The following is a 22,128-nucleotide window of genomic DNA, read 5'->3' as shown; positions in this document are numbered from 1 at the left end:
GGCCTCCACTCAGGGTAAATATGATGAACAAGTCCAAGAATGTTCCACATCGTTGAAATACCATCATTGGCCTAGAAAGATGGGAGTCAAAACTATAATAGAGGAAGGATGCCCTCACTAAGTTTCCATCCACTTGTCAATCGAATTATCTGAAGTTCGGTAAAAAAAACTCATGCGAATAAAGCTGGTGAAAGTGTGTTTCCATCCAACGGCGTTAAAGTGAATAAAAACCTGTATGTAATGACGTCACATGCTGTTCAAATTGGTATATCGAATTGATTAGAGACATTTTAAGGTGTTTCCATTCATTTTCGCACTGAATCGCACAACATTCAAGCAAACATTAGCTAACAAAGTTTTGCTAGACAAAATGGATCGCGCCATCTACCAACAAATGATCAATATTGCACAAGTTGTAGCCTAATAGTGCTTATGTGCCAGCTGAAAGCGACATCAGCCTCCCCTCACTGTCACACTCTGCAGCCACTCTGTGTGACTGTATGACTGCTGACCTTTTCTTGCAAGAAAATAAACCTCATCAAAGACAGTTGGAAATGTTTGTCTCTTATTCAGTGATAGAGTTTGTTTGCCACCACATCTTCTAGATTCCTGTTGACGGAGGCTGGCACCAATCCCCATCGTCCCGCTGACTTAACATTCAATCTCACCAATCCTGTTACCCTGTTTACCCTTCTTGTTGTTCTATGTTCTGATAGCATACATTGTCAATTCATTGTGTTGGACGACATTGTGATTTGTTATCTTCCCCTTTGTCTGTGTTAGTTATGCTACATAACTGTCACATGACCTTGTTACGTTGCATGTTGAATTCAACAAGTGTTGTTCAGTTATCTCCGAATTAAATATTTTCTATTAATCCACTTTATGTAAAACATCTACCAACTCTAGGATGATTTAAAGAAAGATTAAAGGATGAGATATTTAAAATCATGGCTTATGATATTACTTATGGGTTGCTCATTACATTGCAAATGGACGGCCCATATTGAGTCTGTTGCATTGTAGGATAAAATACCCAGTACAGTGTGCTCTGTTGAATATTGCACTTACTGCAAAATAAATCATTCAGGTGTTCTTTACATACATAAATACTCGTATGCATACTGTACACTAAAGAAACAATAAGAGTCGTATGGTTCTATGCTGTACTGAACATGGCCTAAAGTCAGTTTGATAAATCTGTAGGAACACAACACCTATCACAGCATTTCCATTTAAGTGACTTTTTCAGTTATTCTTCAGTGGCTTCATTGTGTTGCTCAGAAACTATTACCCTCCATCATCCCCAGCTCTTCCTCTTGTCTGCAGTCAGTACCTGTCCTGACATATCTTAATGCCATTTCATTATTGTTATCAATAGCACTAATGATATCTGTAATACATTTTGTTGTTTGGGTTCTGTTTAACAGGGGTTTTTTATCCCTGCTCTTACCCATTCTGCGCTGCATTGATGGACAGGGAGTTCTTGCCTGGAAACGATCTATATCACCAACCCAAACTCTATGATAAATGTCAATCATCTTTGATGGTAATGGTCCTGACAGAACATTAGATTAGTATTGTCTCCTGTCAACCATTTACCTAATACAAAAAATGTCATCATAAATTAGATAATAATCTGTTTTTGTTTATTATCTTGAACTGATACAATCCTTTGACAAAAGCATGTCTGCAATGTCAGCTCACTCATAGACCATGCACTCTGAAAACATTCAGGAATCTGTCAAATCGGCATAGTTTCTTATGCATTCCTGTGTTTCAGTCGGCTCCGCTATGCTAAGGACGAAACTCCAGCTCCTTGTAAAGGTGTTGTTTGAGCCAGGGCATCACTGAGAACACACTGATGTGGAAGTCCCGGGCGTCGAGAGGCCTGTTATCTCTGACAGCTGTCCTTGAGTCACATGTCTGCTTAGTGCCCCAGCTAATGACTGCCACCTGTGGGAGAATAACAGAAGTCAAATGATTTGAGAAGTCAAGAGTTTTGCTCTGGGGTGTGTTTCCCGAACAATGACGTAACTCGCTGCTTAACTAACCATAGTACGATGCATCGTTGAAGAAATCAACTAGCTAGTCACGACTGTTTCCCGAAACCGTATTGTCGCAAATTTGTTGTTCAGTAATAACTTATTTTAATGAATACGTTTAAGATCGAATTAATGCTAAAAGTTTTGCTATAAATTACAGACATGGCATCTGAGAACTATGTCCCATTTTTCTTAGTTATTTTGCTTAGTTATTTCCAGATTCAATCATAGTTCTTACGTACTAGAGCATGTACATGCTCACTCTTCAAAAATGACGCTTTAAATCTCGGCAAACTAAAAGATGAAAATGACATTTGTATATATTAGAAATAAAATATATATATACACTGAATGTCAGCTTGCTTATTTTGCTGAAGATAAGGATTTATTAAGTCCACATATCACATATTATTCGGGAAACACAGACTCGCGACCATGCTTGGCTAACGATGCTTTCAGGAAACGCACCCCTGTTTAGTTTTAGGGTTTGTTCACAATTGTAGTTTGGTTCTCTTGGAACTTTTGGTCTGGACAAAAAAAAAAACAATTATACATTTAGTCCTGGTTCACTTAGCGTTCACTCTGTCATTTTTAACGCCGAACTTAAAGATAAAACAAAAAGGAACAGCTTTTGTGACTGAACTTACCGATCATTCAAAACAATGCTGTGTGCTGCTGGACTTAATGCGCTCATCGTGTGTATGTGCATATTATGGTATTTTTCTAGCTGAAACTCGTGAAGAGCTTAGAAAATGTGCAAAAGAGTAAAAACAGAGGCAGGAATACCTCCGTCACACAAACAAAGATATGCTTTAAGAAGACGCCTGTACTGAACTGTAATAGCCAACTTAGCTCCAATGACGAGAAAATCCAGTGTTGCATCCGAAATGGCAAACTTCCCTTCTATATAGTAGGCAAAAAAAATAGTATTTGACAAAAGAAGTAGCCTATGTCCGAATTCACAGTACTCATAAAAGATTAGGCAAAAAGTACCCTGATGACCGACTACTTTCGGTGAGATTGAGGCCACAGGAGAAGATATATGAGTGGCAGTAAAACGACGCAACTGACGCTGGTGGGTCACATGATAATGACAACATGGTGGATGTAGTCAGTCTGGATTACATTCATACTACACACATTCATACTATATAGAACATACTTTTTTAGTAGTTACACAGTAAGTCGCATGCAAAAACAAGTGAGAACCAAAGAAATATGAATAATTGATTATGTTGAAGTCAGTGTAAGCTTTTCCCCGTGAGCTTTGTTTTTCTATGCATTTTTTTGCATATCAAAATAAAACCCTTAGCTGCAGTTTGCCTTCTTTGCCAAAAAGTAGTCAGATAAATACCTTAACAAAGTTTAGTTATTTGCTCTTCCCTCGTATTTAAAAAAAAATATATATATATATATATTTTTTTTTTTTGATGGTTTAAACGAAATTGTAGGGTCATTAAAACACTACTGTACATATTCACACTTATGAACACTGATCTCTCTAATTAACTTATCCTGGTGATAAATATTGTCTATATTGTAATATGAATATTGGAATTATTGGAATATGAAGTGGAAATTTATCCTAGAAATTTCTTATTTGCCAGTGATATCAAGACATATTCTTTAAAAACACGTAATATTATCTTACATTACTTTGATTCAAGTAAAAGTATTATTAAGAGAAAAGAAACCAGAATAATTTTTGTTCTTTGCTGTGCACTTTAACTTCCACCTCGGGGGCTCTCTCTTTATCAAAGTGAAAGAAATTTGAAAATAAACTATAAAGCACTCACTTGAAAATATCGCATCCTCTTACGTAGAAAGAGAGCTCCTCCAGAATCCCCTGCAAAGAATTGCACTCATTATGTGTCAGCTCAGTGTGTAGATATGAATATATATACACTCACCGGCCACTTTATTAGGTACACCTGTCCAACTGCTCGTTAACACTTAATTTCTAAGCAGCCAATCACATGGCGGCAACTCAGTGCATTTAGGCATGTAGACATGGTCAAGACAATCTCCTGCAGTTCAAACCGAGCATCAGTATGGGGAAGAAAGTTGATTTGAGTGACTTTGAACGTGGCATGATTGTTGGTGCCAGAAGGGCTGGTCTGAGTATTTCAGAAACTGCTAATCTACTGGGATTTTCACGCACAACCATCTCTAGGGTTTACAGAGAATGGTCCGAAAAAGAAAAAACATCCAGTGAGCGGCAGTTCTGTGGGCGGAAATGCCTTGTTGATGCCAGAGGTCAGAGGAGAATGGCCAGACTGGTTCGAGCTGATAGAAGGGCAACAGTGACTGAAATAACCACTCGTTACAACCGAGGTATGCAGTAAAGCATTTGTGAAGCCACAACACGCACAACCTTGAGGCGGATGGGCTACAACAGCAGAAGACTCCACCGGGTACCACTCATCTCCACTACAAATAGGAAAAAGAGGCTACAATTTGCAAGAGCTCACCAAAATTGAACAGTTGAAGACTGGAAAAATGTTGCCTGGTCTGATGAGTCTCGATTTCTGTTGAGACATTCAGATGTTAGAGTCAGAATTTGGCGTAAACAGAATGAGAACATGGAACCATCATGCCTTGTTACCAGTGTGCAGGCTGGTGGTGGTGGTGTAATGGTGTGGGGGATGTTTTCCTGGCACACTTTAGGCCCCTTAGTGCCAATTGGGCATCGTTTAAATGCCACGGCCTACCTGAGCATTGTTTCTGACCATGTCCATCCCTTTATGGCCACCATGTACCCATCCTCTGATGGCTACTTCCACCATGTCACAAAGCTCTAATCATTTCAAATTGGTTTCTTGAACATAACAATGAGTTCACTGTACTAAAATGGCCTCCACAGTCACCAGATCTCAACCCAATAGAGCATCTTTGGGATGTGGTGGAACGGGAGATTCGCATCATGGATGTGCAGCCGACAAATCTGCGGCAACTGTGTGATGCCATCATGTCAATATGGACCAAAGTTCCTGAGGAATGCTTCCAGCACCTTGTTGAATCTATGCCACGAAGAATTGAGGCAGTTCTGAAGGCAAAAGGGGGTCCAACCCGTTACTAGCATGGGGTACCTAAAAAAGTGGCCGGTGAGTGTATATATATATATATATTTTTTTTCAATCAAACCTTTGCAAGTCATTTCATGTCTGATTGTCTCGGTTCCTCCAGTGCACATGAACCTGTCTGTGATCACTTCTGACAGAGATGCGCTGCTGTTTGCAGGGAAGGTGGATCTTGCTTTCTTTAAGCATTCACTTCTCTGTGGAAGAAAGTTTCATATTATAATATACATAATCGACTAAATTATAGGATGCACTGATTAAATAATCAAATGGATCACATGAAATTACATTACAAGTGAATTATTGTTTGTTTTATTTCCATTATATTGAACACAAGTCTATCACTGTCCTTCAGTCCTACATCCTATTCACAAAGGGTGTGTTCTTACTTCAAGTCTTTCTGTTTTAATTGTTGGTCTATGTACAGCTGTGGCCAAAAGATTAACCAGTGACAAATTCTGTGCAAACAAATCACTGCAAAACTGAACTTTGCTGCTTCCGTTTTTACTGTGTTGATGCACATTTTTTCTAGATTATTGTGCGGAGGGATCAGATGCATTTTAAATAACTGCAAAAAGCTTCACTTTATCACAAAAACCCTAAAATATGTTTGTTATTTTTTTTTGGCCCTGGCATCTAACATCATTTCACTTATCATATAAATAGCTCATGAGAAAGTGTGAACGAGTACAATTCTGGTAAAATCACTCTATCATTCTCATTGAATTATGAGAGCAAACTTATTGCATTAAAGGAAGGAAAGAAGTGTTTCCAATCATTGTGTTCTTGTGTTAGCAATGGTTGCCTCCAAAAAAAGACTTGCAGCCATCATCGCTTTGCATCAACATGGCCTCACATGCAAGGAAATTGCTGCCAAGAATATTGCACTTGAAATAACCATTTACCGGATCATCGAGAACTTCAAAGAGAGAGGTTGGACTGTAGTGAAGAATGTTTCAGGATGTCCCAGAGGGTCCAGAAAGAGTAAATGGCTACAGAATCGTGTCACCACCAGTGCAGAGCTTGTTCTGTATTGTCAGTAGGTGGGTGTGATGCATCTTCACGCACATTGAGGCCAAGTCTTCTGGATAATTGCCTGGTGTCAAGAGGAACAGCAAAGAAGCCACTTCTCTCCATGACAAACATCAAGAACTTACTGAAATTCTGTAGGAGGTACAAGGATTGGATGGCAGAAGACAGTGCAAAGTTATTTTCTCAACTGTTTGGGACATCTGGAAAATAGATTGTCTGGAGAACAAAAGGTGAACGCTACCATGACAGCATTGTCACCAGCCATATCACCCTGTAGCCCAAGACTGGTTGCCCACTGAAGCTAAGCAGGGCTGAGCCTGGTCAGTACCTGGATGGGAGACCTCCTGAGAAAACCAGGTTGCTGCTGGAAGAGGTGTTAGTGAGGCCAGCGGGGGGCGCTCTCCCTGTGGTCTGTGTGAATCCTGACGCCCCAGTATAGTGACGGGGACACTATACTGTCAAAGAGCACCGTCCTTCTGATGAGACATTAAACCGAGGCCCTAACTTTCTGTGGTCATTAAAAATCCCTGGATGTCCTTCGAAAAAGAGTAGGGGTGTAACCCCGGCATCCTGGCCAAATTTGCCCCTTGGCCTCTGTCCATGATGGCCTCCTAATAATCCCCATATACTGATTGGCTTCATCACTGTCTCCTCTTCACCAATAAGCTGGTGTGTGGTGGGTGTTCTGGAGCAATATGGCTGCCGTTGCATCATCCAGGTGGATGCTGCACATTGGTGGTGGTTGAGGAGATTCCCCCTTCCATGTAAAGCACTTTGAGTACCCAGAAAAGTGCTATATAAATGTAACAAATTATTATTATTTATTATGAGTCCCATGCCGTTCCAACAGCGAAACATCCTGAGGCCATCCATGTGTTGGGTTGCTTTTCATCCAGGGGAGTGGGCGCTCTAACAATTCTGCCCAAAAACGCTGCTTAATAAAGAATGGTATCAAAACATCCTGCAAGAGAAACTTCTCCCATTGACTCAGGAGCAATTTGGTGATGATCTGTGCATTTTCCAGCATGATGGCGCAGCATGTCACAAGGCAGAAGTGATAATGAAGTGGCTCAGAGATCCTGGCAACTCCCTGGATCTTCATCCCATATGTTACGTCCAAGGACGTATTTTTTTTCTCTTGTGCATATGTTAAGGTCATTGCTATGTATTTTTGTGTATTGTTACTTATGCGGTTTCCCTCTCTATTTTCTCTCTATGCTGATGCTCTTCAGGTGTTGATTGTAAACACCTGCAACTCATTTACTCATGGTCATCTGTTACCCTATTCATTGGTTCCTGCAAGAAGAGGGCCAGCAATAGAAGCACCCTAAAGCCACACAGCAAGCAGAGAGATTTGGAGGTTTTTCCCCTCCCCGTGTGGACTTTTTCTCTTCTGCCCCAGATCATTTGCTAATGTTTTTTTTTTTTTTTTTTTTTTTTTAAATCAGTTCATATAAACTGCTAATTGAATTGAAGGTATTGGATTGGTTTTTGCTAGTGGTGGGCAGATCGAGGCTTAGTGAAACACTGAAACAGTTGAAGCAAATGTGCCGAATTGTGTCGAGGCTTCGAAACAATCCGACACCTGTCTCTATGGTGACCCCTAGTGGTCAGAACAGTGTAAATGCAACAAAAACCCGAGCCATACATGCATAAAACCTTTTACTAATCAATTGCAATTTTTTTATTGAAAGTAAAATCTTTCAAATGCAATCATCTAATCATCTAATAAGATTATCAAGTGTCAATATGTTCTTCTATCAATTGTATCAATTGTTTGTTTTGTTTGTTCTATGAATGGCTCAGCTAAACAGGCCAATAAGACTTTTAACTAACATTATTCATTTTAATTATACTAATGTCTAATTAAAACGTCTACAAATGTATCAAACTGGTCAGAGATCAGGTAAAACCAACAGATACTTGTTCATTGGTTCTCAGTGACTCCTCATGATTCATGGGTTGACAGATATCTTCGCCCCCAGCGGTGAACCATTGAAATTTCGAAGTGTTTCGAAACAGTTGTGACATAATGAAGCCTCGTTTACTGAAATCACTTGACTCTGGCAGTTTAAAACACCATTGTTTCGGAACAAAAGATTCGTAAAGGCTTCATGAAGCAGTGTTTTGAATTTGCCATCACTAGTTTTTGCTAAGAGCGTGCTCTGGTATACCTTCTTTGTGCTGACAGTTCAAGTTGTTAAGTCTTTTATTAGTTGAGTTATTTGGAAGCCTGTAGGGAGGTGGGTGCCGTTTTTCTTTGTAATTTATCTTTTTCTCCCGTTTTTCTGAGTGAGACAGGGAAGTTTTGCTGTTTTTCTTTTCATTTTATTTTTGTTATAGGTAATTTATTAGATTCAAATTAGAATATTTTTGTTTATTATTTTGGCCTTGCTCACTCCTGAAGCTTTTGTTCCCTTTTTTTCCTGTTTTAATGAATTATGCTTCAGTTTGACCTCTGGTTGTCAGTGTTCATTCGTGAGCTGGGGCTGGAGATGAGAAGTTTCCCATGGTCTCTCTCATCTCATTGTTACATTTTCCCTTAACACCTAGACATAAAAAGGGGAGATCGTAACACATAGAGAACCTGTGGTCAATCCTCAAAAGGTGACTGGACAAGTAGAAGTACACAAATTGTGATCAACTTCAAGCACTAATAATGTAAGAATGGATCATAAGTCTGGTTTTGGCCTATAAGATGATATCCAGCACACCAGAGAGAATTGCAGAGGTTATGAAGAAGAAGGGTCAACACATATTCTTTGCATATGTTGAATGTTTTTGGCAATAAAAGCCTTTAAAACTTAAAACTGCATATCATTGTTTTCCAGTATACCATAGAAACATGAAAAAAAAAAGATCTATGAATAATGAAGCAGTAAACTTTGCGAAACAAGTTTATGTCACTGGCAAACTTTGTATTCTGTGCTGCCGCTCTGAGACCCATCATCTGCAGAGCCATACATGACAGCATTTTCTGACTGGCAGCACCGGGCAAGCAGTCTCAGAGCTGTTAAATGCCTAACCTGCTCCTAACCTCACTAAAACTATAAGCTCCACCATATGAATGCCTAAACCCACCTTTAACCTCACTGACACTATAATCTCCTGCTGACCTGGTGCTGCGACTTTGAACGTGGCATGGCTGTTGGTGCCAGACGGGCTGGTCTCAGTATTTCAGAAACTGCTGATCTACTGGGATTTTCTCGCACAACCATCTCTAGGGTTTACAGAGAGAGAATATATCTAGTGAGCAGCAGTTCTGTGGGTGAAAATGCTTTGTTGATGCCAGAGGTCAGAGGTGAATGGCCTGACTGGTTTGAGCTGATAGAAAAGCAATAGTAACTCAAATAACCACTCGTTACAACCAAGGTCTGCAGAAGATCCTCTCTGAACGCACAACACGTGGAACCTTGAAGCAGATGGACTATAGCAGCAGAAGGCAAACTGATGCCACTCCTGTAATGATTTCCATTACACGAGAGTAGATGTTAACCCTCTGGGGTCTGAGGTGTTTTCAGGGTCCTTGGGATGTTTTGGCATGCTCTGACATTTCTGCTTTTTTCAGTTGCTTATAAACATATTAATGGCACAGGTTAAATTACACTCTATATAGCACACACAGGGCTACCATAATATGTGAACAACATGTTAATACATGTTTGTATTGTTGAGAGAATATTGTTTATGCGTGGTAATTGAAAAAACTAAAAAATAAAGTTTCTAATATAAGGCCACAAATAACATACTAAATATCTGTCCACAAGACTTTTGACTAGTGGATGTTGTCGCCTAGAGTTTTTGCTTCGAATTGATCTGAAAATCATTCTGCCTAATCATTCACATAAAACAATAGATTGTTTTAAATTGTGAAAAACATTTTTTTTTTGCAAAGGCAATATGCGGATGGGCGGAACGGCCCAACCCCCTCATGAATAATTAGGCAGTTCTCACCTGAGCAGACTGCATACTAATGAGCCTTTCATTCAGTGGTGTCACACAAGAAAGAATGCAAGGACAATATATATATATAAATAAATAAATATGTATACACACACACACACACATATATATATATATATATATATATATATATATATATATATATATATATATATATATATACACTACCGTTCAAAAGTTTGGGGTCAGTGAGAATTTTATTTTTATTTTTTGGAGGAAAGAAATCAATACTTTTATTTATCAAGGAATAATTAATTTGATCGAAAGTGACAGTAAAGACATTTATAATGTTACAAAAGATTCTAACCCTAACCCTATTAATCAAAGAATCCAAAAAAAAAAAAAAAAAAAAAAAAACTGTACAACTGACAGACCAACAACTGTTTCAACATTGATAATAATAATAAATGTTTCTTGAGCATCAAATCCTCATATTATACTGATTTGTGAAGGATCATTTGACACTGAAGACACTGACACTGGTGATGCTGAAAATTCAGCTTTGATCACAGGAATAAATTACACTTTATTGTATATTCACACAGAAAACAGCTGATTTACACTGGAATAATATTTAATACTATAACTGATTTTTGTTGTATTTTTAATCAAATAAGCGCAGCCATGGTTAGCAGAAGAGAATTCTTTTAAAAGTATTTAAAATCGTACCGACCCCAAACTTTTGAACGGTAGTGTGTATATATATACAAACAATCAAAATATAAATGAAAGCCAAAAGCACATTTTTAGTCACACCTTTTAGCCATCCACATACCATTTTTAGCCATCCACCACGGTCAAAATAAACCAGTCGCATTTCAAAGTCGTTCGCGAAACGACCGCCAGGTGGCGCAAAGGGACATTTAGCAAAACTTAAGTGGGGCTAATGTCTGTAGCCTAAGGATGAAATACTACAAGTTATGGTAATTTCCAAATAAGCCTACAACAAACATTTATAAGATATAATCTTTTAAAACTGTAAAAGGCTAAAGTATAGGCCTACACTCACAGGCTAAATGAAAAAATCGCTCATGTGAGAAACAGACGTTTGGGTATTTCTCAGTGAGTAAATTCATAGCCAAGCGGTAGAACTTACGGTTCATCATCAAGATGACACGGGTTCAAATCCCGCACAAACAAGGTCTGCTGTATATTTTATATTTATTTAGATTTGTCTAGCTCTAAAACTCTGTTACACCATACAGGTTTTTTTTGCTTATATTTATAAAATACAATTATCATGCATTTCCATTTTACACTAAGGAAAAAAAATAGTATCCAACAGAACGACTTTGCATCTGTATAATAATAGGCTACCAATCGTAATTTCAAAAGCAGTTATGTAAAAAAATTAATTATATATAGCCTATATATATATATTATTTTTTTTTCAGGGCTGCCAACTCTCACGCAATTGACCCAAATCTCACGCTCTCACGCCACACCCCCGATTTCTCACGCTGAAGTGTCAACCCGGTCGGTCAAATTCCTAAAAGATATAGTTTATCTATAGATCTACCTGTTGAGCCACTCGTGATCGACTAGTTATACCGCAAATTAGTTAAAATATCCCGTAATCTATCTAGAGCGAGCGTGCATGCGAGACAGATATTGTGCTCCAAACCATGCGCGCGCATGGCAGAGAGGTCTGTTCCCTACAACCTAGAGTTTTTAAAAACATGGTTTTAAGTAAAGTGTGATTTGCCAGGGGGGACTAGGATTTCCTTCTGGTCTAAACATCCCTGCTTCTGCTGAATTATTTTAATCCCCCCCGTAATTTTTTGGTCATACAGATAAGAGTAGGCTTACATCGTTCAAAACTGTAAACTTGTATTCATATAGGCTAACGACAAAAACAGTATAGGCCTACAGAGGATCTACTCAAACATGCAATGTAAGCGCTTCCCAATGAGAAAATGACAAGACAAGGGTGAAAATCTCGCTCTATGTAGGCTAAATCGCCCTGAATTAAAATGTAAAAACAAATCAAATAATGTATTTGTCGAAATGTTGCGATATTGTTTCATTTAAGTTCATAATTATTCTATAAATGTTATTTGATTTAGCAGCATTACCACGAAGCACCGTGTTTCGATATGTATTTGAATAATACAAAATAAAATAAAAACTTAATTCACAAATTGCATGCCTTGTAAGGATCCAAAGATCCCTGTAGAATTTAATATTGAGTTGAACATTTTGTTCATGACAACAAATTAACATGCGTTTTTTCAGATTATATTTAGTTTTGCTTGGAAAAAGCTGGCCCAAACCAGTTTTATTTCATCAATTATTGAAATAATGAAATATTTAGTAATAAACTTTTGTGACAGAAATATCACTAGGCTACATGTAACTTAAATCATTTAATTCCTTCATTATCAACACTGTCTAGAATAGCGATTTAAGTGTGAATTGCGACTTCTCTTTGTGTTAAGTCAGCCTCAGACTCCGATAGCCTGTGGGGGGTTGGAGGGACAGTTGCTGGACAAAGGTGTTAATGTTCCTCTTTCATATGGAGAGTGTCGGATAGCCAGCCTGATGAGCAGGCAAAATTATTGTAAGGATAAATCTGTGTGCAAATGTAGACCCCATATCTTATTAAATTATAAATATTGTAGTTTATTTATTGTAGCCTATTTAAAGTTTTTTTCACACAAAATTTCAATTGAAGTTATTGTAAGGTGAATTCAACAAGGCATGCTGTGTCTTTGAAGCAACAATTAAAGGTTAAATAATTTTTTCGTGATTTGTATGGCTGACACGCAGCGACATATACAGTATTATCAGCTGTATGATGTGTTTTTACCCTGAAATGTTTAATTTCGAGAGAGAGACCCGCGCGCGCAGCGAGGGAGACTAAATAAACTTGTTAAAAAGAGATCCAGCGCGAGAGAGGCAAAGAGAAACGCATGTTTTTAATTTAATTATGTTTCTTTGGACAATTTTCGTTTTGTAGGCCTACTGTTTTAATTGTTTAATTTAGCTGTAATTTCTTTGGCAATACAAATTTAAAATGTCGCAAGAATAAGATTAGCCTAGTGTTTCTTATTTTGCATCGCAAAAGAAATAAACTCTAAACAAGATGCAACCCTGTTTTACATTAAACAATTTAAACCTTGAAATGTTCGAACTTGGTTTCAAACTTAAGTAATTTTAGTGTTCTTTTACATTACACAATAATTTAACAGACTAAAGACGAGCTTCTTCATTTTCATTTTCTGATGCAATCGGCTGACAATCTTCCTTCATCAGTTTTTGTCGTTTGTGCAGCGCTGCGGTTCTACAGGAATGTAGCAAATTTATGTTGTAATGATAATCAAACAAAACTCTTGACTTTAAATAAGTAAACAGATATAAACAGTTACCTATTTAAGCATCAAGGTGGGAAAATATAAACGTAGGACAACATCGGTTAACAACATGTATGCTACATTGAGATTCGATCTCGGGTCGAATGAAGCTCCTCGAAGCTCGTGTCGTTGCGTTGATTACTGAGCTGTCTTCTGTATGCTGTTAAAGTTGTAAAGCCTCATTCATGTAGCCTAAATGTTTTTATTGCAATGTTTTATGTTGAAATGTTTTCATTATTTATTCAATTACATTTCAGTAGCCTAATTTCAGTATTGTGATTATGAATTATTTTAACTACGTTTCACTTGTTGAATTCTTCTGCTACCAGCTTTCAATCGCTCTGAATCAGCGCGGTGCGGCAGCAGATTACGCATTAGAGAGAATAAACCGGAATAAACGAACACTTTTCAGAGTCTATGATTGTAGCGCCTCTTAGCGGTAAAAGGCAGCAAATACACCACACATTTTACCGCCGCGGTGGAACGGCTGATGTGGGCATGGCTTGCCTCGACATTTGCGTTTGAATAGCGCACGTCCTCCGTGGGCGTGTCAGATTAACGCGTAATGAAGTGTAATGAGCTGGGGAAAAAAATACTGACAGCACTCTCTTTTCATACAGATTGCATAAACTGAGAATATTTGTTTTTTATATAAATTACTTCATTTAAAAGAAGAGAATTTAAGCTTCATAAAGAAAAACCTCTCGTGCCTGTGTGACAAGTAATCGCGAAGTTACAGTTAATCTTAGGACGCGTTTCAGAATGGACTTCACTGACAGAGAGAACGCAGAACTCGCATCATGTTTGTTTTTCTTTATTTGGTGAAAAGCACAACACTTTGTTTTTATTGTGAGTATCCACAAAAAAAATAGAAACTTAACAGGATCTAATGATGTACAACACTTATATGTAAGATCAAAATTAACCGAGTCACCCCCCTCCGTCCCCCACTCAACTCAGCCCAGCTTAATGACATTTACATCCCTCCTGCTGCTGAGGTACTCCTTCCTCGTAGTTCACGTGTGACCTAGCCGCAATCTCACAATCTCTCCGCAACCCAACCATACGCGCCAACCCGTTTGACTAAGGCTGTCGAGCCCCACTGGTGCGTTAATGCAGTTTTAGTGGCAACGGTAACAAATAAACCAACAGACTCTTCGAGTTTTTCAAGAATTCTACGAAACCTTAGCGTGGCGGCCTGTACACAGCCAGCCAGAATCTTTCCGTCTCAACCACAGCCAGTTGCTGCTCCTCTCTGCTGCTTCAGATAAGTTCTTTACTGTTCGACGCAACTCTTGGCCACTGAATCCGACGTCTCTGAGGAACCGGGTTGTTGAGTGTGCCACAAATCCTCGACAACCCACTTCCACTGGATAAACCTGGACTCTCCATCCTCGCTGTTCTGCTTCAGTGGCCAGATGAGCATACCGCAGTTTCTTCCTCTCATATGCCTCATCTACAGCATCCTCCCATGGCACTGTTAACTCTATCAGTAGAACAATGCGTGCTGATCCAGACCACAAAACAATATCTGGTCGGAGGTTAGTGGTGGCAATCTCAGGTGGAAAAATAAACCGTTGATCAAGATCAGCCAGCATTTTCCAGTCCCTAGCAGCTTCCAGTTGTCCTGGGCGAGAATTGGTTTTAACATCTTTTCTTGGTGGTTGCTCGCCTGGGCGGAGGAATATTGTGTGCAATGTTTTGCTAGAACAGGCGGCAACTTATTGGTCATGTTGCGCTTGCCTTCCAATGCTAAAGCCAAACATCGCAGTACTTGGTCATGGCACCAAGTAAACGGACCCTGGCTAAGAGCCACCTTACATCCTGTCAAAATGTGCCTTAATGTGGCAGGTGATGAACACGAAGGACAAGAGGGATCCTCTCCTACCCAGAGGTTTAGGTTCTGTGGTGATGAGAGAACATCATATGTTGACCTGATATGGAAACTGATCCTACTCTCTTCCATTGACCAAAGGTCTTGCCAGCCCATCTTGCGTTTTTCCACACTCTCCCATCTCCCATCTCCCTGCTTGGCCTGAGAAATGGCCTTTATACACCTCATCCTCTCCTCCTGCTTTCGCACCTCGTTGACTACCAGCTTCCTCCTTTGAGCTGGGCCTGCCTTGTGCCATTTAGGAAGAGCTAAACTGAGCCTTAAAACCCCCTCTTCCATGCTGTACCTGTCCCACGATATCACCAATTTGAAGGGCAGCCTTTGCCTCTACCACCGATTTCTTTGCTGACCACTTCCTACCAGTTTTTAACACAGGTGCTGCATCCCTTAAACATTTGTCGCGTGACTCTACTAAGGTCATTACCAGTCTGACCTTGGCGCACTTTAACTCCTCGGTTAAAGCAGAGACTGGCAGCTGCAATATTCCTTTACTATAAAGTCCCACTCTGCTGAGGCAGCGTGGAACTCCCAACCATTTCCTGATGTATGAACTTATTAACGCTTCCAACTTATCCACTGTTGTCAAAGAAACCTCGTACACAGTCAGTGGCCACAGCAACCTCGGCAGTAGACCAAACTGAAAGCACCAGAGTTTTAGTTTGCCTGGTAGAGCACAGCTGTTTATGCTCTTCAACCCTTCCACTGCTTGTCATCTAACTTCTCCCACCCGAACTGTGTCCTTTAGATCCCCATCGTACCATCTCCCAAGACTCTTCACTGGCTTCTCAGAAACTGTTGGTATTCCCTCACCATTAATGAATAATGTTTTATCTACTACCTTTCCTTTAACTATCGAGATGCGCGCTCCTTGATTTAGAGGGCTTAAATTGCATTCTTGCCCATTCAATATTATCGGTTAACTTACCCAATCACCGATTAGTGCAGGCTACTGTTGTAGTCATGGTTGTCATGTCATCCACGTATGCTCTGATTGGTGGTAGTCGCAACCCAGAAGCCAAGCGCTCTACTCCTACTACCCATCTCGATGCCCTAATGATTACTTCCATTGCCATGGTAAAAGCCAGTGGAGAAATGGTGCATCCTGCCATTATTCCAACCTCTAAGCATTGCCATGTAGTGCTGAATTCTGGAGTTGAGAAACTAAATTGCAAATCTCCAAAATAGGCTTTCACTAAATTTGTTATTGACATTGGTACTCTGAAAAAATCAAATGCTGCCCAAAGAAGCTCATGCGGCACTAAACCATATGCATTAGCCAAATCCAGGAATGTCACATGGAGCTCATTCCTCTCCTTTTTAGCTGATTGAATTCGTCGCCAGATAACATTGATGTGTTCTAAGTAGGGATGGGACGAAATATCGTTTGACAAAATATCGCGATACAAAACGTGACGAAACGCATCGAGGCCGAAAAAAATGGATCGCGAAATAAAGATAGATGGCACTGCTGCATGATTTGCGTAGTATATAAATAATTTAGTGTATTATATGTGTGTGTGTATGTATATGGGGCAGACATACAGTCTATGGTGGCAGGCTGGCAGCACCAGCTGCTGATCAAGCAGGGTAAAACTAAATGAAAAAAAAAAAAATTATATCCGGGGAACGGTGCGGTACGTCATCACGTCAAGACAGCGCATGTTCCAACAACAACACTGCAGTCTACAGCGAGCTAACAAATATTAGCATTAGCACCAACTGCCTTGCCCCCAAACAGCCGACCATGGAGTCAAATGTATATATATACCGTAAAACTTCAAATAATAGCCCGGGCTTTTATTTTCCCAAATCGTCGAACTGCACCGGCTTGTATTTGAGACAGGCGTCTATATGAGACCGGCCTTTATAATTTAGTGTTGAGATATTGTTCATTGAGTGTAGGCCTAGAGTCTCTAATCTCTAAAAATCTCCAAATGCTCCACGTGAAACTGCGGTATTCCGACCTTTTACTATCGTGTCAACTGATTTTGATTAATATGCACGAGGGAGAGAGAGCAAGACAGCGCTCGTTTTGTTTGAAGACGTGAGAGTGCGCGCGCGCGGCCGGGGCGCTCTCTCTCTCTCTCTCTGCTCGTTATGCGCCCTGTCAAGCGCAGCAGTCAATTCTACATCACTCGGCGGGACACACATTTGCTTTGGCGGCCGCCAAAAAGCGGACGATCTGACGGGTTTTAGAAGGTTAAATACAACCCGAAACTAAAAAACAGACCCGGCCTCTATTTGAGACCGGCCTTTATTTACCCAAACCTGCAGCCACACCAGGCGTGTAAAAGAGACAGGCGTCTATTTGGGACTCGGCTATTATTTGAAGTTTTACGGTATGCTACATCAGTGCCCAGTGAGCGTGTCTTTTCCACAGCAGGAGACATTGTGTATGCTCAAAGATCACTGATTACACCAGAACATGTTGATATGTTAGTTTTTTTGAAGAAGAACCAGTCCTGAGATAACTTAACCTAGGATTAGAGCAGCACTAAGGGAGTGTTCTTGTTTGTGTTTGGGCAGTTAGGCCTTGTGTTTTCCCTGTGTGCAGCTGAAACAAAAATAAATAAGTTGTTGTTATACAGTAATTTTTTTTTCTTTTTTTTTCCTTTTTTGATATCGTAACGTGACGTATCGTGACCCTGGCATATCGAGGTGCATTGTATCGTGAGTTTCCCTAGTTCTAAGCATCCTCAGAAGCCTGGAATGCCCGCTTTTTGAACTGAAGTGTCAATGAAGCCATTCTTTAATAGGTAGGTGGACAATCTCTGAGCAATAATGCTGAAGAAAATCTTACCTTCAACGTTTAATAGCGAGATAGGACGAAACTGACTGATGCTTGTAGCATCTTTTTCTTTAGGTATAAAGACTCCACCTGCTCTGCGCCATGCTCTAGGTACAACCTAGATTCATCCTGCCTTTTTTCAACGGTTCAGGTTGTGGTGTGAGGGAAACTGGTTTCTTGAACACGAAAATGAGTTCACTAAACTCGAATGGCCCCCACAGTCACCAGATCTCAATCCAAAAGAGCCCTTTTGGCATGTGCTGAAACGGAAGATTCGCATCATGGATATGCAGCCGACGAATCAGCAACTGTGTGATGCGATCATGTCAATATAGACCAAAATCTCTGAGGAATATTTCCAGCATCTTATTGAATCTATGCAACAAAGAATTAAGTTCTGAAGGAAAAAACATGTCTAACCCAGTACTAGCAAAGTGAACTTAATGAAGTGGCCGGTGAGTGTATAAGGCAGCTGTAACTCGGATGACCTGAGTTTGAGTCCCGCCTCAAGGTCATCCCCCCTCTCTCCTCCTCCCTGTTGTTTTCTGACTCATATACACTGCATTATCTAATCAAGGCACAACACATATTAAAGTGTTGTAATTTTGTAAGGACAGCACTCACTTTTGCACCACTATGTATGTGGGTGTCTGATCGATGAGTTCCCTGTCTGATGAAGTTAGCCGGAGTCTCTTCCAGGTGGATCAGGGATCTCTCTGGTCAATCACACAAACAATCATTTCATCATAGAATTAAATTTTTATCTTTTAGCTAAAGATTATGAGGTCGAGTATGTTTTGAACTTTGATGTTATTTATTATAAATCTTCATAACAGTATATTAATTGAATTTTATAAATACTCACTGTGCTCGTCACACGTAGAGTCTGGATCCATTCTGAGAGCCCGGTTTGATGATTTGGTACAAGGTAAACAAATGGGCCTGTGTAGAAAGTTATATATGTAATGCATTAATTGGCAAGACAGAACACCAGGGCTCCAGTCTGCTTGTTAAGCCATGACATATTGAATACGGTTTCTTGTCCAAGTCTTTACTCCGTTTCATCTGAGAATACCATCTCAACAGCAGTTTATAAGCACTATTTATTTATTTATTTATTTATAGCACACATTTAAGATAAAAAAAACCCACCAGAATAGGTTTGCAAGCATCTAAATATATACCCAAGGGAAAGGGTTGTTGAATCTTACCTTGCCTTCAAAGATATCGTAATGTTTTCTCTCATCCTAACCAGAGCAATGTCGTAATCATAAAACTCATTTACATTCTTGTCCTTAAGGCCTTTCACATTAAACAGTGGATGAAGAATCAATTCCATGGCTTTAACTTCACCATTACCTTTGTAAGAGAATTGAAGCAAAGTACATGTAGTTTAGCATCTGTGCATGACCGGATAAAATCAACATAAATTCAAAGTTGACCCAATTTACTGTTCCTGGTCTAATTCAACACTGCAAGTGATTTTATTCGATTTGGCTTTGATTTTTAGCTGACTTTATAAGAGATTCTTTCTGAGGAGCATGAGTCACCTTGAATTATTCCATAACATTGTTGACAAAAGAAACAATTCTTACCATGGTGAACTGTTATGTCAGCAGCACTGGCAACTGATACAGATTCATCTGAATTCACCTTTATTAAGCAGTGTGCAGCTGTCAATACCATGCTCTTAGTCACTAGAGTCCCTCTGCATGTTTTAGCTCCCTGGATGACAACAAAGTAAAATGTGATCTTCCATCTGAAAGCAGTGCTTTTATAGAAGTCTTTGTCTCAAGTTTTATTAAATTGTTAAACTCTTGATATGAATTTACCAACCCAGAGAACATTGACATGCCAAGGTCTGGTGTAAGTGGTTTCGGGCTTCTCTCGCTCGTCTTGGTCCTCTTGCTCTTGTGCCACTCCACACTTAGTCACAGCAGAATCACCTGATTTGTACAGTAAGGCACTATTATCAGTAAAGCTGCTTTGAAACAATATATCCGGAGAAAAGATATTCCGATTGAAACTGAAAATAGACATATTAATTGTTCAGAGTCTCTGGACAACGATTTCAACTGGGGGACGTAGAGGTTCTCTGATATCTGATCACTTACTGATCATTCGGTTGAACACAGATCCCAGATGTTTATAGTCCTTCAAAATAAAAAAATGCAGCTCATCTTTCTTGGAAGAGGCAATGCTTGTGAGATCTTTCTTGTTAACTTCTCCACTGACAGCAAACACATACACGTCTGTGAAACATATAAATGCACACAACTGGTAAAACTAAGAAAACAATCATTAGGCTGTATTTTTTTAAACTTTGGATCAAGGTCTTCACAACCACACTGCTACACAAAATGGGGGGGGATCACATTATGAAGTAAATGATTTTCTCCAAAACAAGTTGGCCATAATTATTGGCAACCTTTTATTGTTGCCAGTAAACCTTTTTATTGAATGTAACGTCCTTTTGCCAAGATAACAGCTCTTTTCTTTCTCCTATGATGCCTGATGAGCTTGGAGAACAACTGACAAAAGATCAGAGACTATTTCTCCATACAGAATCTCTCCAGATCCTTCAGATTCCCAGCTCCATGTTGTTGTTTCTTCTCTTCCGTTCACTCCACTAATTTTCTACAGGGATCACAGGGGATTGGGATGGTTATGACAGAAGCTTCATTTTGTGCTCAGTGACACATTTTTGTGATGATTTTGATGTTTGTTTTGGATCATTATCCTGATCGAAGATCCAACCACGGCCCATTATAAGATTTCCAGCAGAGGCTGTTAGGTTTAGATTTTTTTATCTGTTGGTATTTGCTAGAATCCATGGTACCATGTGTCTGAACAAGATGTCCAGGGCCTCCAGCAAAAAAATAGGCCCTCAACATTAAAGATCCAGCAGTATATTTAACGTAGACATGGGGTATATTGCTGCCAAAAAGCTCTTTTTTTAGTTTCATCTGACCACAGAATCTGGTCACTTTTGAAGTTCCAGTCGTGTCTGACAACTGAATGTGCTGGAGTTTGATTTTTGGATGAGTGAGGAGGATATTTTTTTAAAACCCTCGCAAACAACATGTGGGGATGTCGGGGTTGTTTGATCATTTTTTTTAGGCTGTCTGACTCCAAGACTCAACTAATCTCTGCAATTCTCCATCTGTGATCCTTGGAGAGTCTTTGGCCACTCAAACATTCCTCCTCGCCGTGCATGCATCACATCATTGTGCGGTGGGCCCTTTAAGAGACTGATCACTTCTCTCATAACGTGCGCTGTTGTGCTGATGACTTAGAAGGACTGTCGCGTTGTGATCAAAACCACTGTAGATGATAAGTTTGCTCTGCCTTGCTATAATTGTGTTCTTACTTTTATTTGTAACGCCAAGAAAGGGTTAATCCATCATGTATGAGAGGATTCTAACATACTTTTGGAGAAGTGGATGGGATCAGGACTGAATTTTGTGGGAGTGGGACTAAAAAATACACCCCTCCTCAGACAATAAGATATGTGTCCAGTTATAATGATTCAAAATAAACTGAAATTTGAGCAATTATGACAAGAGAGGAAAAACAGGGTTAATATCAAAATGAGTCTGATAGGGTTAAGACATGAACACTTTTATGAGACAAACCCAGGAGCTCCTCTTGTGTGTGGTCTACACTGCTGGGTCTGTAGCCGAATAAGTTCCGGATCTTAGCTAACATGGTTTGTGGCCTGGGTCCCATATTTGAGTGGCCTGGATATACACAAAAACAAAAGCAAAATTAGTACATCATTAAATGAGCTTTAAAATTATTCACAACTTTTGGGCTTAAAATGCTGGGTATTACGTTATTAACATACAGTATCTCCAATAATGATGAGCTTACTGAGGGCTTGTACAGTAGTTAAATATATAACGTTATATAGTTTAATTAAAATGGAAATTCTGTGGTCATTTACTCACAACACAAAATATGATATTTTATG

At 39.5% G+C, this 22,128-nt stretch overlaps 1 protein-coding gene across 1 annotated transcript in view; it reads right to left on the bottom strand.

Moving 5' to 3' along the window:
- Nucleotides 1–1,627: 1,627 nt before the first annotated feature.
- The window catches only part of si:ch1073-280e3.1 (complement factor B), a 66,950-nt gene continuing 46,449 nt past the window's right edge, over nucleotides 1,628–22,128 (bottom strand). The window contains exons 9-18 of the mRNA XM_056264628.1: nucleotides 21,791–21,895; nucleotides 20,270–20,407; nucleotides 19,992–20,101; nucleotides 19,751–19,880; nucleotides 19,367–19,514; nucleotides 19,021–19,097; nucleotides 18,780–18,871; nucleotides 5,190–5,322; nucleotides 3,842–3,891; nucleotides 1,628–1,956 (exon numbers count right to left, since the gene is read on the bottom strand). Coding sequence (XP_056120603.1) covers nucleotides 1,798–1,956; nucleotides 3,842–3,891; nucleotides 5,190–5,322; nucleotides 18,780–18,871; nucleotides 19,021–19,097; nucleotides 19,367–19,514; nucleotides 19,751–19,880; nucleotides 19,992–20,101; nucleotides 20,270–20,407; nucleotides 21,791–21,895 — 1,142 coding nt within the window. The 3' untranslated portion in view covers nucleotides 1,628–1,797. The remainder of the gene's footprint in view (nucleotides 1,957–3,841; nucleotides 3,892–5,189; nucleotides 5,323–18,779; nucleotides 18,872–19,020; nucleotides 19,098–19,366; nucleotides 19,515–19,750; nucleotides 19,881–19,991; nucleotides 20,102–20,269; nucleotides 20,408–21,790; nucleotides 21,896–22,128) is intronic.

Source organism: Rhinichthys klamathensis, unplaced genomic scaffold, assembly GCF_029890125.1.
Source record: "Rhinichthys klamathensis goyatoka isolate OS25496 unplaced genomic scaffold, OSU_Roscu_1.1 h1tg000223l_1, whole genome shotgun sequence".
NCBI classification, from domain to species: Eukaryota; Metazoa; Chordata; class Actinopteri; order Cypriniformes; family Leuciscidae; genus Rhinichthys; species Rhinichthys klamathensis.
Note: the sequence above shows the minus strand (reverse complement) of the source record. Positions and strands in the feature narration are given on the sequence as shown.